The sequence below is a fragment of the Capsicum annuum genome, chromosome 11 (assembly GCF_002878395.1).
Source record: "Capsicum annuum cultivar UCD-10X-F1 chromosome 11, UCD10Xv1.1, whole genome shotgun sequence".
Lineage (NCBI taxonomy): Eukaryota > Viridiplantae > Streptophyta > Magnoliopsida > Solanales > Solanaceae > Capsicum > Capsicum annuum.
This window is the reverse complement of record NC_061121.1, coordinates 135,642,145-135,657,987: the sequence shown is the minus strand read 5'-3', so window position 1 is coordinate 135,657,987 and position 15,843 is coordinate 135,642,145. Positions and strand designations below refer to the sequence as shown.

At 31.5% G+C, this 15,843-nt stretch overlaps 1 protein-coding gene across 1 annotated transcript in view; it reads right to left on the bottom strand.

Annotated features, from left to right (window-relative positions):
• Nucleotides 1–15,386, bottom strand: part of LOC107852775 (protein DETOXIFICATION 29) — a 35,345-nt gene extending 19,959 nt beyond the window's left edge. The window contains exons 1-4 of the mRNA XM_047398983.1: nucleotides 14,914–15,386; nucleotides 13,313–13,582; nucleotides 12,286–12,557; nucleotides 7,704–7,790 (exon numbers count right to left, since the gene is read on the bottom strand). Coding sequence (XP_047254939.1) covers nucleotides 7,704–7,790; nucleotides 12,286–12,557; nucleotides 13,313–13,582; nucleotides 14,914–15,270 — 986 coding nt within the window. The 5' untranslated portion in view covers nucleotides 15,271–15,386. The remainder of the gene's footprint in view (nucleotides 1–7,703; nucleotides 7,791–12,285; nucleotides 12,558–13,312; nucleotides 13,583–14,913) is intronic.
• Nucleotides 15,387–15,843: the final 457 nt, after the last annotated feature.

Sequence of the window (15,843 nt, the reverse complement as noted above, 5' to 3'; positions counted from 1 at the left end):
CATGTCTAATCACCTCCCTCTAGTATTTCTTTGGCCTACCTCTACTCCTCCTGAAACCTTCCATAGCTAGCCTCTCACACCTACGAATTGAGGCATCCGTGCCCCTCCTCATCACATACCCGAACCATCTTTGTCTTTCTTCCCGCATCTTGTCATCTACCGAAGCTACCCCCACTTTTTCCCAGATAATCTCATTCCTAACTCTGTCCCCTCTAGTAAGCCCACACATCCAACACAACATTCTCATTTCCGCCACCTTCAATTTTTGGATGTGAGAGTGCTTAACTGGCAACACTCAGCCCCATACAACATGGCCGACCAGACTGCCACTCTATAGAATCTGTTTTCAAGCTTAAGAGGCACCTTCTGATCACACAAAATTCCCGAGGCGAGCCTCCACTTCATCCAACCCGCTTCAATACGTTTAGAGACATCTTCATTGATTTCACCATTCCCCTGAATTGTAGACCCAAAATACTTAAAATTGTCCTTCTTACAGACATCCTAGGAGTTCAACCTCACCACTACTTTATTCTCTTGCCTCAAGTCACCAAACTTGCATTCGAAATACTCCGTCTTGGACCTACTCAACCTGATTCCCTTGGACGCAAAGGTTTGCCTCCAAACCTCCAATTTGTCATTTACACACCCCTTCCCCCCTTCCCTCCTCCCCCCCCCTCCCCGCGTCTCATCAATTAGCACTACATCATCCGCAAATAACATACACCAAGGCACCTTGCCTTGAATGCTTCGTGTCAACACGTCCATCACCAACGCAAATAAGAACGAACTAAGAGTCGATCCTTAGTGCAACCCTATCTCTACCGAAAAATGCTCTGAGTCTCCTTCCTCCGTCCTCACACGGGACTTCCCTCTATCGTACATGTCCTTAATAGCTATGATGTACGCCACCGGAACTTCTCTCACCTTCAAGCATCTCCAAAAAACCTCCCTCGGGACTTTATCATACTCCTTTTCCAAGTTGATGAACACCATATGCAAATCCCTCTTCCTTTCTCTATACTGCTCCACCAATCTCCTCACCAGGTGAATTGCCTCTGTCGTCGAACGACCAGGCATAAATCCAAACTGATTCTCTGAAATGAACACGACCCTCCTCAACGTCCGTTCAACCACTCTCTCTCGAATCTTCATAGTGTGACTCAACAACTTAATACCCCTATAGTTGTTGCAACTCTGAATGTCACCCTTGTTTTTATACAGCGGAATCAACGTACTCCATCTTTAAGCCTCAGGCATTTTCGCAGTCTTGAAAATACTGTTAAATAAAATAGTCAACCACCTTAAACCTGCCTCACCAACATACTTCCAAAAATCCACCGGGATCTCGTCATGCCCCGTCGCCCTACCCCTCCGCATCCTACGAATAGCCTCTCTGACCTCCTCAACCTTAAAACGCCGATAGTAACTAAAATCACGGCTTTTCTCCGAGTGCGTCAGCTCCCCTAACTCAATGCCTCTATCCCCCTCCTCGTTCAAAAGTTTATGAAAGTATTCCTGCCATCTCTTCTTAATGTGAACATCCTCCACTAAAACACTGCCACCTTGATGCACTTCACTTGATCGAGATCACGACCCTTCCGCTCCCTAGCCTTAGCAAGCCTATACAACCTCTTTTCCCCGTCTTTTTTCCCTAACCCCGTATACAAGCTCTCGAACGCTGCTGACTTAGCAGTCATAACTACTAACTTAGCCTCCTTCCTTGCTACTTTGTAGACCTCCGTATTCACCCATCTCTCTTCTTCATCTTTACTCTCAATCAACTTAACATACGCCTCATTTTTAAACTCTACTTTCTTCTTAACTTCTTCATTCCACCACCAGTCCCCCTTATGACATCCTGTCCGACCCCTCGAAACACCCAACACTTCTCTAACAGTCTCCGTGATGCAGCTGACAGCGTTATCCCATATAGTATCCACGTCCCCCTGCACACCCACGCCCCTAATCCCGCCACCTTTTCCCCTATCTCTAAAGCACTAACCGGCGTTGTGCTAGAACAAACACACAACAAACATTAAATAAGAAACAGAAACAAAAGCAAGGAACAGAAACAGAAAACAAACAACAGAATAAGAAACAGAAACAAAAGCAAGGAACAGAAACAGAAAACAAACAACAGAAACAAAATAATATAGAAAACCAAACTATATGCAATGACTAAATATTAAAGTTAAGATGTGAAAGTTTAGATGTCACCGGTGCTCCTGCGCGCTGCTATTTCTAGTAATTACGATGTCAAAACTGATAGTCGGAATAAAGTCGCCTGAAAAAACGTCACTAGTGCATCGCCGGAGTGTCGCAGGCGAGTCTTCTGTGTACTGCCGGGATCTGGGCGCCGGCTTACGTCATACCAAGCTACTTTACCACTGATGGATACCTGCACTGTCGCCGAAGTCGAGCCGACGGTACCTAATCCCACCGGCGATAGCAGCGACGAGACAGAGAATGGGAACAAAGAGGAAAAAAGATAGAGAGAACTGGGGAGAGAGAGAAAGATAAAGAGAGAGTAATCCTTACCTGCTTCCGGCGCGTCTACGTCGGCGGCGGCACTGGAGTCTGTCGGTCCGACGAAGAGTACGTTAAGGGCGAGAGTTAAAAAGGAACGTTAGGGTTTGACGTTAGAGAGGAGAGAGAGAATCAAGGATTAATTTATTATTTTATGTCTAATTTATCATTTTTTATTAAATATTGTTAACTTTTTAATATTTAGATTTATAATAATTAATTAAGGGTGATACTTAGTAAAATTAAGGTTGAAGCAAACATATCATAAATATTTATTTTTTAAATTAAATATTATTAATTTTTAATACATAAATATTTATAATAATTAATTAGAGGTAATATAGTAAAATCATTATTGAAGCAGTTGACAAGCATGTCGAAACCGTTGTATCTATAATATATAAATTTGACATAATTTATTTATAAAATTTCACATTTATATAGATACTAGACATCAACAAGCCCGTGCTATTTTTGTCTTAATTTATGTGACATAGATATAATTTAAATAATCAATCATTAAAATAATTTAAATTTTTAATTATTATGATTTATAATACTTTTCTTCTATTAAAATATAATTTTTATAATATATCGATATTTACCATATTTAAAGTATTTTGAATTTTGACTATCGACATTGAAATATTTTCAAATTATATGTAAATAAAATTTAAATTTATTTGAAATGTAATAATTAATAAAATTGCTTAATTAAAGGACATATTAGTAACAAATATAGAAATTAATAAACTCAAGTTCTATTTATTAATATTTTTTAATATCTCCGTTAATTAAGTAATTTTATTAATTATTTACATTTGTTATTTATATGTCCTTTAATTTGTTATTTTCTAAACAGTACACAAAAATGTGATCAAATAATTCGTGTTCTAAATTTAAAGATAGAATATTTTTATGTCACAAATATATTAATTTTTAAAGTTAAATGACGTTTATGTTTGAATTTTTTTATGTGATAGAATCAATGTTAGGTGATAGCAGATAAATTTTATCTATCTTTAATTTTAATTATTCAATTTTTCAATTCTTTTTAATTTTCACCTACAATATACCTAGTTTAAGTGAAAATTTTCACGATAAAAGTTAATTTAGCAATAGTAACCTCAGTTTACAGCCGTAATAAATTATTTCAAACAAAATATTATAATTAATCAATATTTCTACTTCAGGTTATTAAGAAATGTAAAAACATTTAAATGTGGACATAGCTAATTTTTATTTAGAGTACTAAGAAATTATGACAATGGTTAGCTTAATAGCTATAACGAGTGATTAATTTGGGTTGATGTTTACTAGGGCCAACAATTATGAACTCTATGATTTTTATAATGTGTTAATATCTATCATGTCTAAAGCATTTTGAATTTAGACAATCGTTATAGAAAATTTTTTTAATTATATTTTAAAACTATTTAAATATGTTGTTCGATTTTTTTAAACATAAAAATAAAATTACTTAGTTAAAGTTCATATTAATAACAAATATAATTAATGATTACCGGTTAATAATTATACTTTTAATTCACCAATTAACAAATATAATAATTAAAGTACATAGGATCGCAAGACTATAACATTAATGTGTGACTTTTTTGAATTGATGTTTAACCAATATCGACTTTTTTTAAACTATATGATTTTTATTTTGTGTCGATATCCATCATGTCTACAGTAATTTGAGCTTTGACTATCACTAATGAAATATTTTTAAACAATATTTTTTTTAAAAGAACTATTCAAATATGTAGTTTAAATTTATAGAAACATAAAAATTAATATAGTTCCTTAATTAGAAGTCATATATTAATAGAAATATAAATAATGGTTCCTAAGTTATCAAATCGGCGTAATATAGTGACAAAAGACTACAACATCAATGTGTGACTCTCTTAGGTTATAGTTAATTAAAGTCGACGCTTATGAACTATATGATTTTTATAACTTGTCAATGTCTACCACGTCTAAAGTGTTTTAAGTTTTTATTATTTTTATTAAAATATTTTCATATTATATTAAAAATTATTTAACTATGCAAATTTTTAGTTTTAAAACTTGTAAATATTTTTTATTCTTTTCTTTATGTATTTTTTTTATCATTTATATATAATTTAAGTGTAAGATTAATATGGGGTAATTTTTTTTTTTCAACTAAAAAAACTCTATGCGAAATTTTCAAATGTTATGTTGACTTTTTTACGCTCTACTTCTAAAAATAGATAGAAAAGATTTGAAATAAAAAAAATCATTTGAATTATCATGAGAAAAATTATAGCATAATTAAAAAAATTATACAATTGAATTCATAAAAAGATAATTAACTTTTTGTGTTGAAAATTTCGATAATTGCTTATTTTATGTTATACTAAACTGTCAATCAGATTTCAACAAAAATAAAAATCTAAAAGTTATTCAAAATTTTGATAGGTTTTAAGATATATATCTATACCTCCTATTTATCTATATAAAATAAAGAGATAAAATTTAAAATTAAAGATTAAAAAAATAAGAATTATTTATATGATAAAACGCATAATTAAGTAGATATGATACATAAATATATAATTTTAAATTAAAAATTTTAGATAATATTACTTTGGTCTCACTGATTTTGGATATATGAGAATATAATTAATTAATTTTAAATTATTATTGTTATCCTAGACTATTATTTTCAAGCAATAAGTACTATGCAATCATATTTATGAAAATTATGTTAATTTATTCATTCTCGTGTATTGAGATAGTTTTCAATGTATTGGGAAAGTGTAATAAAATAATTAATGAAAAAATTTTAAATTTAAGATGAAAGGGACAAAAATATCCAAAAGAAAACTAGTTTATAGTATGAATAAAATTTATTACTATTATGGCCAAATTATAGTCAAATTTTATGGCCAAAAGGTAATTTTTTATAAACAATAGGAAAGACAAATATATACACCCTTCGTTTAGTTTTAATTGGCGGCTAGCGCATTTTTACACGATATTTTAAAAAAAATATATTTATTAAAAATTTAATCATATTAATTATATTTTAAAATTTTATATTTAATTATTAATATTTTATTCGATCATTTAATAACAAAAGTAATATTAAAAACATGAGAAAATATTTTAAATTAAATAAACAAATTAAAACAACTATTTTAAAAAGGATCAAAAATTAAAACGGAGGGAGTAATATTATCAGATCTTATCTCAAATTACTTCACATCAACTCTAAAGTAAAGGACAAGTGTGGACTGTCGAACAATAATTAATCAAGCAAAGCCTAAACCCCTAATTCCTCATAAATTTGTCGTCTAACCTAGGCAAAATCGCTCGATAGCCTCTTGTACTTGGTCTGATTTGTAAAGTAGATACTCCTACTTATATATTTGTCATCTGAATTTTTGAACCCATTTAAAACCAATATTTTAAATCCTTTTAATGCATATGTGGCATTAAATCACTAAAGTGAAAAACGCGTATATACACGTATTTTTTGACGAATGACTTAAAAAAGCATTTATAATATTTATAAAAAATTAAAAAGAAGTAATTTTTTTAAAAAATCACTCCTCTTCCTCCCCCTCCCCTGATCCAGCATCCTCCCCCATTCCCCCACCCCATCCCCCCTCCACCCGCTCCCACCCTTTCCCACTCAGCACAACCACCAGCCAACCTCCCCCACAGTTGTTCCCGCCGCCCCTCCCCCCAACCAAAACCACACACACACAACACTCGTCGCCCTCTCCCACGCAGCATAACCATTATCCAATCTCCCCCTATAGTTGTTCCCGCCGCCCCTCCCCCCAACCAAAACCACCCACACAGAGCACCCGTCCCCCACCTCCACCATCGCCACACCGGTGAACCAACTTTGGTTTAATGATAGAGATATTTTTTTTAAGATAATAGTGAAGATGAACTCGACAGTAACAATGAATTCCATTAACAAGATTAATAAAGCTTGAAAAATAACAACTGAATCATGGAAATTTGTGAAAATAATTTAAACTCTTGATTGGGTTCATTGGATTTGTGTTTGTGAACTTGCAATTGAAAATTTGATTGAAATAGAAAAATGTTTAAGCTATTTGGAATGAATTTTATGCCCAATTTGTAAGCAAGTGTGAAAATGGAGGTTGTTAAACAAGGAGATTTTATGCCTAATTTTTAATAAATGGAGGTTATTAAAACGGAGGTTTATAATAATTTTTTCAATATTATAAACTTTCTTCAGTATTTTTAATTTAAAATTATTTTTAAAAATTATAAATTATAAATTTTATAATAGTATAAAAGAGAGATGAATTTTATTTTAAAAGATAAAGTTTTTATTTATTATTTTAGATTTTATTTAATATTATTGATTAATAATTCAACAAATTAATTAATGAAAATATTATGACGTGTCAGTGACGTGGATATGACATGCCATTTTTTTAAGGAGAGTGAGCCACACACAATGTCATAAGGGTTTAAAATGTTCGATTTTGATGGGTTGAAGGGTTCAGATAACAAAGAGCTAAGTAGAAGTATTTACTTTACAAACGAGAATAAGTATAAGGGTCTATGAGACCATTTCGCCTCTAATCTAGCCACTAAAATAGAATAGTATAGTACTCTTTCCATTATTTTTGCTTGTCCGTTATACTAAAAAGAGATATTCAAATATTTATTTAATTTAAAAAATTAACGAATAATTTATTTTTTCTATACATTTTATCGCGGCTATTAAATACTATTCATCACTTAATAGATTTCTCAAGGCATTACATATATCATATTCAAAGAGTGATATAGTAAAATTACATTATTATTTATTTATTCTTAATTTATGTGATAAGTTAATAATGGACAAATATCGTTGAACGGAGAGCATAAAATATATAAAGGAAAAAGAGATTAGACGATGACAAATAACAAGGGTAATGAATAAATATTATTCTCTTCGTCTCACTAATTTTTTTTTTTCATTTTACCCTTAGCACTAATAGTTTATTATCTAAATTAGAAATTTGAAAATGCAATAGTAACTATCAATTAATAGGAATACTATGATATGAATAGGTCAAATTAAAATATGACAAATAAAAACGAATGAATGAAATATTATAAAGGGCTAAACATTTTATTATGACCAGACAACAATTAGCGTAACTTACCAAATAGACAAGGCATCAACAGCGACTTCTGCGTTCTTTAAATAACCCGCAAAGAGGACTAACGCCATAAAGTACCAAACCTCCAAGCTGCATATTTATTAAACATAAAGTTGGATTAAAAAACATAATAAATTTTGTATGACAGACAAATAAGTTCAGATCCAAGCGCATAATTATAACCATTCGTTTTTACATTTAATATTAAAGCATCAAGTATATTCGCATCAGTCAAAGATAATTGTAAATTTGATCGAGTATTGAAATAAACTGGACCGTAGGCCACAGTGAATTCAATCGAACTCATTAAGGACTGTCTGAAATTTAGATTTCTAACCTCTCTGAGAGCTGCTAAGAAAGTTTCTGGTACCCTTTAAGAGTTAATGGTTTAAAAGTAGGTTGAACCATTCCAATATGCATAAAGTTATAATGATTTTATATATATCAATATCGCGTTTATTTAATAAACGAATTGTCTGTTCTGACGAATTTAATGCCAAAGACTGTTCAGTCGTCTTTATTATTTGTTTAGAACGGACTTTATCAAATCAACCATAATCATAAATAGTTTTAATATCAACCTTTGGAATAGTCCACTTATTTAACAAGTCCAGATTTTGAGGTATATCTAGCTCTTCAAGTCGAGTACTCTTAGTACTCACATCTCCTATTTCCATGAGTAGGAAAAATCATATCTATGCTGAATAGTTCAGATCTATTATATAATATCAACGAAATCCCTAGGCTCTGATACCAGATTTACAGTATCTAAGGGTTGGCTGTATTCTTCAACCATATCATGGATGATTTTATCAGTTATGAGATTTTGAATGTCTCTGTATAACAAAATTACCTTTAAAATGGTAATCAAAGTCTTTTCAGTAAGAAATGATAAATAAAAATTCATTTTAACTGAGATATTCCCTAGCTAAGAAATCAGGGAGAGAATTATCAATTCTTTTTTTTATACTAAATTAGGGGGTCTTTGAATATCGGTTAGTTGTCAACTCTCTAAGGATATCTCGCACCGTATTGGGGCGGGATGGATGAAGTGAAAGCTCGCTTCGGGGGTGTTGTGTGATAAGAAGGTGCCGCCCAAGCTTAAAGGCAAATTCTACAGAGTAACAGTCCGTCCGACCATGTTGTATGGAGCAGAGTGTTGGCCAGTTAAGAACTCGCACATTCAAAAAATGAAAGTGGCAGAAATGCAAATGTTGCATTGGATGTGTGGGCTGACTATGGGGGATAGAGTTTGGAATGAGACTATTAGGAAGAAGGTTGGCGTAACTCCAGTGGAGAATAAGATACGGGAAGTCTGATTGAGATGGTTCGGACACGTGATGAGGAGTCTGATTGAGATGCTTCGGACACGTGATGAGGAGGGGCATGGATGCCTCGGTTTGTATGTGTGAGAGGCTAGCTTTGGATGGTTTTAGGCGGGGTAGGGGTAAGCCGAAGAAGTACTGGGAGAGGTGATTAGGTGGGACATAGAGCAGTTATAACTCACTGAGGACATGACCCTAGATAGGAAGATCTGGAAGACGCGAATTAGGGCAGAAGGCTAGGGTCAGCTTGGGTCGCTAGTGTAGAGAATTACTTGGTGGGGTTATTATTCTTGTTATGATACCTTGTTTCATGCTTTATTACGAATCTGTTTACTTTTCTCTGTTTACTATTACTTGTGGGTGTCGTATTTATGTTATGCCATCTTATTCCATGCTTTACTATGAATTTGTTTAGTATTTCGTGTCTCGAGCTGGGGGTCTATCGAAAACAACCTTTCTACTTCTTTAGAGGTAGAGGTATGGACTGCGTACATCTTACCCTCCCCAAACCTCACTATGTGGGAATACACTGGGTTTATTGTTGTTGTTGTAGTTGTCAACTCTCCTGTCTCAGAAGAAGAAGCATTACCAGTAGAGTTTGAACTAATACTCAGATTTTTATCAAATCAATTAATTCATCGAGTTTCTTATCAAGTGAGGAAATATGTTCTCCTAAGACTTTCACATGTAAGCTCAAATAATTATTTTGAAAAATCAAATTATTAATTTCTGCAACCGTTACCTTAGCAACTTAATTATTAATGAATTTTTGAAATGCAGAAAATGTAATAACCGTATTATTAGGCAAAATAAATGAAATTTGAGGAGGGTAAACAGTTTTAACAATATTACCATTATTATCCGGATATGATCTTTCAAGCACCTTAACATACAATAACAAGTATATAGTTATAAACCATGGCACAAAACACATAATTTGATTATGCGCACATGTTTCATAGAATTCTTGAAAAATATTATTTATCTCATCAGGACTATAAGTCTCAAAATTTAATCTTTTAGAAGCATTATAATTTTGGTGTAAGAAAATATTACAGATAAAATAAAGAAATTTAAGAAGATTGATTTCATGCATAACTGCTCTTGTCATTCTCATAGTTGCTCGTCATTCGTTCATTCTCATATATAATATAAATTGCAAAAATAAAAGAAGTTGTTTCCAATATAAGTTTATTATATAAGTTGGACTCTACTTAAAACTGTGTCTTGGTTTGGTATGATATGTCTATCGTTATGAGTATGGATGGTAGCCTCCGAAGGGTATTTCAAAAAGGTTAGGTTTAGCTTGGGTAGAATCTTTAGAATAAGAAATCATTAAAATACATTAGAATTTTCTTTCAAAAAAAGGATGCAGTTCGCTTAAGGTCATTTATTTAGAGGTGCAATATCCAAGAAGTGATTTTTTAAAAGAGAATTCTAAAAAAGGATGAAGTTGGCTTAAGGTCATTTATTTAGAGGTGCAATATCCAAGAAGTGATTTTTTAAAAGAGCTTAATTTCTCACGGTATAAATTTTTTCTGCGTCATCTTATAAATCACTCTCATAAGGAAAGAAAAAACTCAAATTAAAAATGACTCATTTATGTTATATGCTTAAAATTTAGCTTGTTTGTGTAGCGTCATTACAAATCTCTTATTAGAAATCCATATCATTAATTAAAATAATTAATATTAATTCATAGTTTAAATTAAAAATTTAACCCATTAAAAATAATAGACCCATTAATGCAAAAACGAAGCACCCCAAAGTTTCATCCCATCCTTTTTTTGATAAATCGATTTTCCACTGTCTGAACCAACTAACTTTTTTGTTACCCGTATTTGATTACCTTTAAATGAATTTACCACAAGATTGTAATAACTGTAATAAACTTAAAAGAATCGACGAAACATACTATTGTATATGCCTAATTGAATTTAGAATCTTTGATAATTATGTTTTTCTTCTTCTATGCCTACAATAAAATTGTACTTTGTGTTTTGTCAAAAAAAAAAAAAAAATCTTGTTATTTTTTCAAACTTTAGCTTTTGTCTCTCCGTGCAATTTTAATTGGTTGATTTACGGTAGCTTGGAGAAGATGATAGAAAAAAATACGCGCTTTGTGATATATCATGATTGATCCAAGTATGGAAAAGAATAAAATAAGTGAGGTAGGGTGTGGGTGTGGGTGTGGGTGAGGTTCGGATTTTGGGAAATGGTTGGGGTGTCGGTGTTTTTTATTAAATTAATATTTTTTTTGTTTCAAAAAAATAATCTAATTTGACTTAACATGAAATTTAAGAAAATTAAAAAACTTTTGACTTTAGTGGTCTTAAATATGCCTTGTGAAAAGTTAAAATTAAAAAAGAAAAGAAATTATTTTTTTTTTAAATAGACTAAAAAGAAAAATAAGTCATCTTTTTTAAATGGAAAGAGCAATAGTTTGGATCTCTAATAAGAGGATACATATAAAAAAGTTAGTTTTGCAAAATTACTATTTTTTTATTTTATTTTATGTGTCATAGTTTGATCAAATACAAAATTTAAAAAATAAGAAAAAAAACTTGATGATTTTTATTAAATTATTCTTTAGTAAAAAATATACTATTACTATTTTTAACTAAGTGGGACTAATAAAGATAGAAACGGAATTGTGTCTTTAAATAGGTACCAAATAAAAAAATGTGACCTTTTTTTTGGGACGAACGAAAAAATAACTATACATAAAATGAAATAGAGGTAGTTTTAAAAAATAATGACATGGAAGAGCATGTTTGTAACAACAATGACATAACGAGCTAAACATTTAATAAATAATATAAATGAGTCATTTTTAATAGTTGAATAACACATTTTTTAAGCTTTTCCCCTTCTCATAATTACTAATCTTATTAAAATCAAGTTAAGTAATGTTTTAGATTATGCTTCTTATTATGCTTCCTCCTTCTCAAAATAACTGTAATTTTAATAAATTATTTATTTCAAAATAATTGTTATCTTAGATTTTCAAGACAAAAAAAATTTTATACACCATCTACTTAATAACATTTAATTTTCAAGAGATATTTATTAAACATGGATAATTTAGTAAACCACATATTTTATTTATTAATTTTTTAATAAAGGCAAATTTTATTTTATTAAAATGACACTTATTTTGTATTGGGGAGTATCAAATGGTGGCAGAAATCCTTTACCAGATGTAATAAGCACAACAAAAACAAAAACAGATAAAATGAAATGTTGATAATATTACTTACCATAGCATGACAGCAGAGGCAAGAGATAGCCTAACAAAGCCCCATAGATTATGGAAAGCCTTCCAGGAGAAACCTGACCATGCTTGTCCACAAGTCCCACTAAATATATATAGCAATTGCGCCACCACTATGAACCACCACGATGAGTTCAGCACCACGGCCGCACCAACGAGCCCCCACTCTAATTTCAACATAAGCAACCAGCTGAAAAATGTATGCAGAACCAAAGCTATTGCTGCAATCCATGCCATCACCATCATCTTGCTCTGTGACTGCAAATCAAGTAATTTTTTGACATGAAGAATAGTTGAAAAATCACCAAAATTTCAACAAATATTGAATTTAGGCATAATAAATAAATGCACCCTTTTAACTTACCTCAGTTGATATCTTTATCCTCCAACTGTTAGTGTTAGTGTGCTCAAGTAGAAAATTAAACTATTATAAAGTTGAACAAGTAAAACCACGTGTCCTACTTGGCAAATCTTACACGATTTAACATGTAGATATGTGCATCTCAAGTGATTTGTCATGTAGGGCAAGTGTGTGTATTTGTTCGACTGTATAATAATTAAGTGTCTACTTGTGCACACCGAACTTTGGAGGCATGGATGTCAGATGAGGCCAAGTTAAATGACACATTTATGCATTATATATTTAAAGTTTTGATCAAAATAAGTCATTTTTTAAATCAACTTACAAAGTAATATGTTTTTTTAAAAACTTTACAAAATTAGTATAAGCGTTGTTGGCAGCAACGTATTAGGTCATACAAAAATTAGCAAGCGAAAAGGAATAGTAGACGACATTAAAGTAGAAATCGTTACTGACGGTAACGCCGTTTTGGTCCTTTAATTTTTCTAAAACCTAATATATTATTAATGTCAACAACATTTATATTAGTTCCGTAAAATTTTCAAAAAATATATTACTATACTGAATTGATTTAAAAAATGGCTTATTTTGGTAAAAAATTCTATTATATGCCATAAATTTAAATGGTGAATTCATATCCTTAATAGTTTACCTGCAAGAACTTGGCTATTGGAAAATTCATGGCATATGCAAATAACTGAGGAATCATATAAAAAGCCATCTTCCCTGCTTCTCGTGATATGTCCTCTGTTTGTCCAATCAATCTCAGAAATTGCGCCGCAAAAATGTAGAGTAACATCAGGATTATTGCTGTTGCATTGAGAATAACCCATGACCTTTGCATGTATACTCCTAGCATGTCTATTTGTCCTGCTCCAAATGCTTGTCCACATAGTGTTTCTAGTGCACTTCCCATTCCCAACTGTCCATACAAAACAAGATTCAAATTTCAAACACAGATCGAAATATTCATCATTGAACCAACTACATGATTGTTCTGGCGTATTAATTTGTTTAAGATTGGGATTAAATACTAAAAACGCATATGATTTTGCTTTAGAAAAATCACTCGCGCAATTCAACTCTGGAACTGTGAGAAAATGGACTTGAGTTTAACTCAATTTGAAAAGTTAATTCACGAGGTAAAGAATTCGATCAAGGCCAGACATAATTCTTCAAAGAATATCCGACACTGAACACCGCGCACATCGAGGTTTGGACATATGATATATGATGACCCTATATGAGGGCAGAGCTACCATGTCCATCACGAGTTTCGATTGAATCTAATAGCTTTGATTCAAATATTATAATTTTCTCAAAAATTTATTAAATATATACAAATTATTAATTTAAAATTAAGTAACTAAAAAAATCATAAACTCCAAATCTTAATTTTGCAAATGAAACATGATAGAGGCCGCAGGGCGCCTAACACGATAAACTCTGCGAGGTCCAAAGTGAGATGAAATCTATAGTCAATCTCTGCCTCTCAAATAACTTCCAAGTCACTGACTGGATGGCATATAGTACAAAATAATATTTGATATAATAATATAGTTTTTTTTTTAAACATATTTCTAGTAAGAAAACTAAAAGGTTCAGTTATCTAAACAAATAGGATATACAAAGTAATAGATCGAATGAGATCTCAAAGAATCCCACAAAAGAGATGGAGGGAATCTCTCAAGAATAAGAATAAAATAAGGAGAAATCTCCCATTTCTACATACGGATGAAATAACTATTTATTCTTGATTCATCTTGAAAATTCATTGAATATATATAAAATTATTAATGTAAAATCGAAATTCATTTGCTACATGATATGGGGCGCCTAACATGATAAACTCTGTGAGGTTCAGAGTGATATGAAATTTATAATCAATCTCTTAAATAACAATCTTTTTCAACACTTAATTTTATTTTTAAGATGAAAAAAACATTCTAATATTGACTACGAGATGTAACAATGATTGCAGCCAGTCAATCTGAAAGTCAATATTGTTGCCCAACCATGTAATGGGAAGGGGAAAAACAAGAACAAGGGTGAAGATTTGACCATAGTCCAAACTGGCGAGGAGAGGTGCTCAAATGATTAACACCCCTCATTTTCAATTCTAAGGTTATTAGTTGGAGTTATCAAGAAACCAAAAGGGGAGAGCTCCCAGGAGGAGTAAAAACAAAATTAAAAAAGAAGAAAAAGAACCATAGTCAAAATTAGCAAGAACTAACAACTCTGTGATTTACTTACCATAACACCAAAAGAGAAACCGGCGATGACTGAATTTTCAACAGAAACAGCAGCAAGTTCAAGTGTACCGACATGTCCCGCAAGTGTTTGGGTAACAGCACCAAGAGAATATTGACAAAGTGAGGTGAAAATAGCAGGACCAGCAAGGTACCATAACTTTTTAGATTCAATAGTAAACTCTCTAAAGAAATCTTGAATTCCAGTAATAGGAGGAATATCATCAGCATCGGCAACAAAGGAAGAAGCAAAAGAATTAGTATGTGATAATCTGGTTAGATAGTAATTATTATTAAGATCATCTGTGATTTCTGTAGGTGAAAGAAGGGGCTCATTTTGCTTTGAAATGTGCTCTTCCATTGGACACACACGAATTTGGACAGCACAAAATAATGTTCGGTGGTTTCGGACTAGTGGAGGCTGTTGTATGGGGATCTATATATACACACACAAGGCTGAGTTAATTATTGCAGCAATTCTTAAAAAAAAAAAAAAACTTATACGCCACTAGTAGTTAGTTTATCGGTTTCAATTTGTTTGAACTATTTCTTTTAGTTGGTTTAAAAAAGGGTAATTTTCTTCCTTTGTTAGCAATTTTTTAATTTCAACTTTTCACATGACATGTTTAACATCACATAATAAAAGAACGTTTTGATACATTTAATATATTTTTAATTTAAGATCACAAGATTCAAAAATCTTTTGTTTGGCTTTAAACTCCATACAAGTCAAAACATATTAATCAATTTGAAATGAGGGGAATACTATGTTTGAAATGGGGGGAATACTATGTAAGAAGAGTTTATCTTTGACACTTTTTCCTTTATAATCAGTTTAAAAATAATGATATATTTCTATATTTTACTATTATATATAAAAAAAGAATGTGAGATTTTGATAGTCCTCACATGAAGTCTTTTTGTCAATTTTATC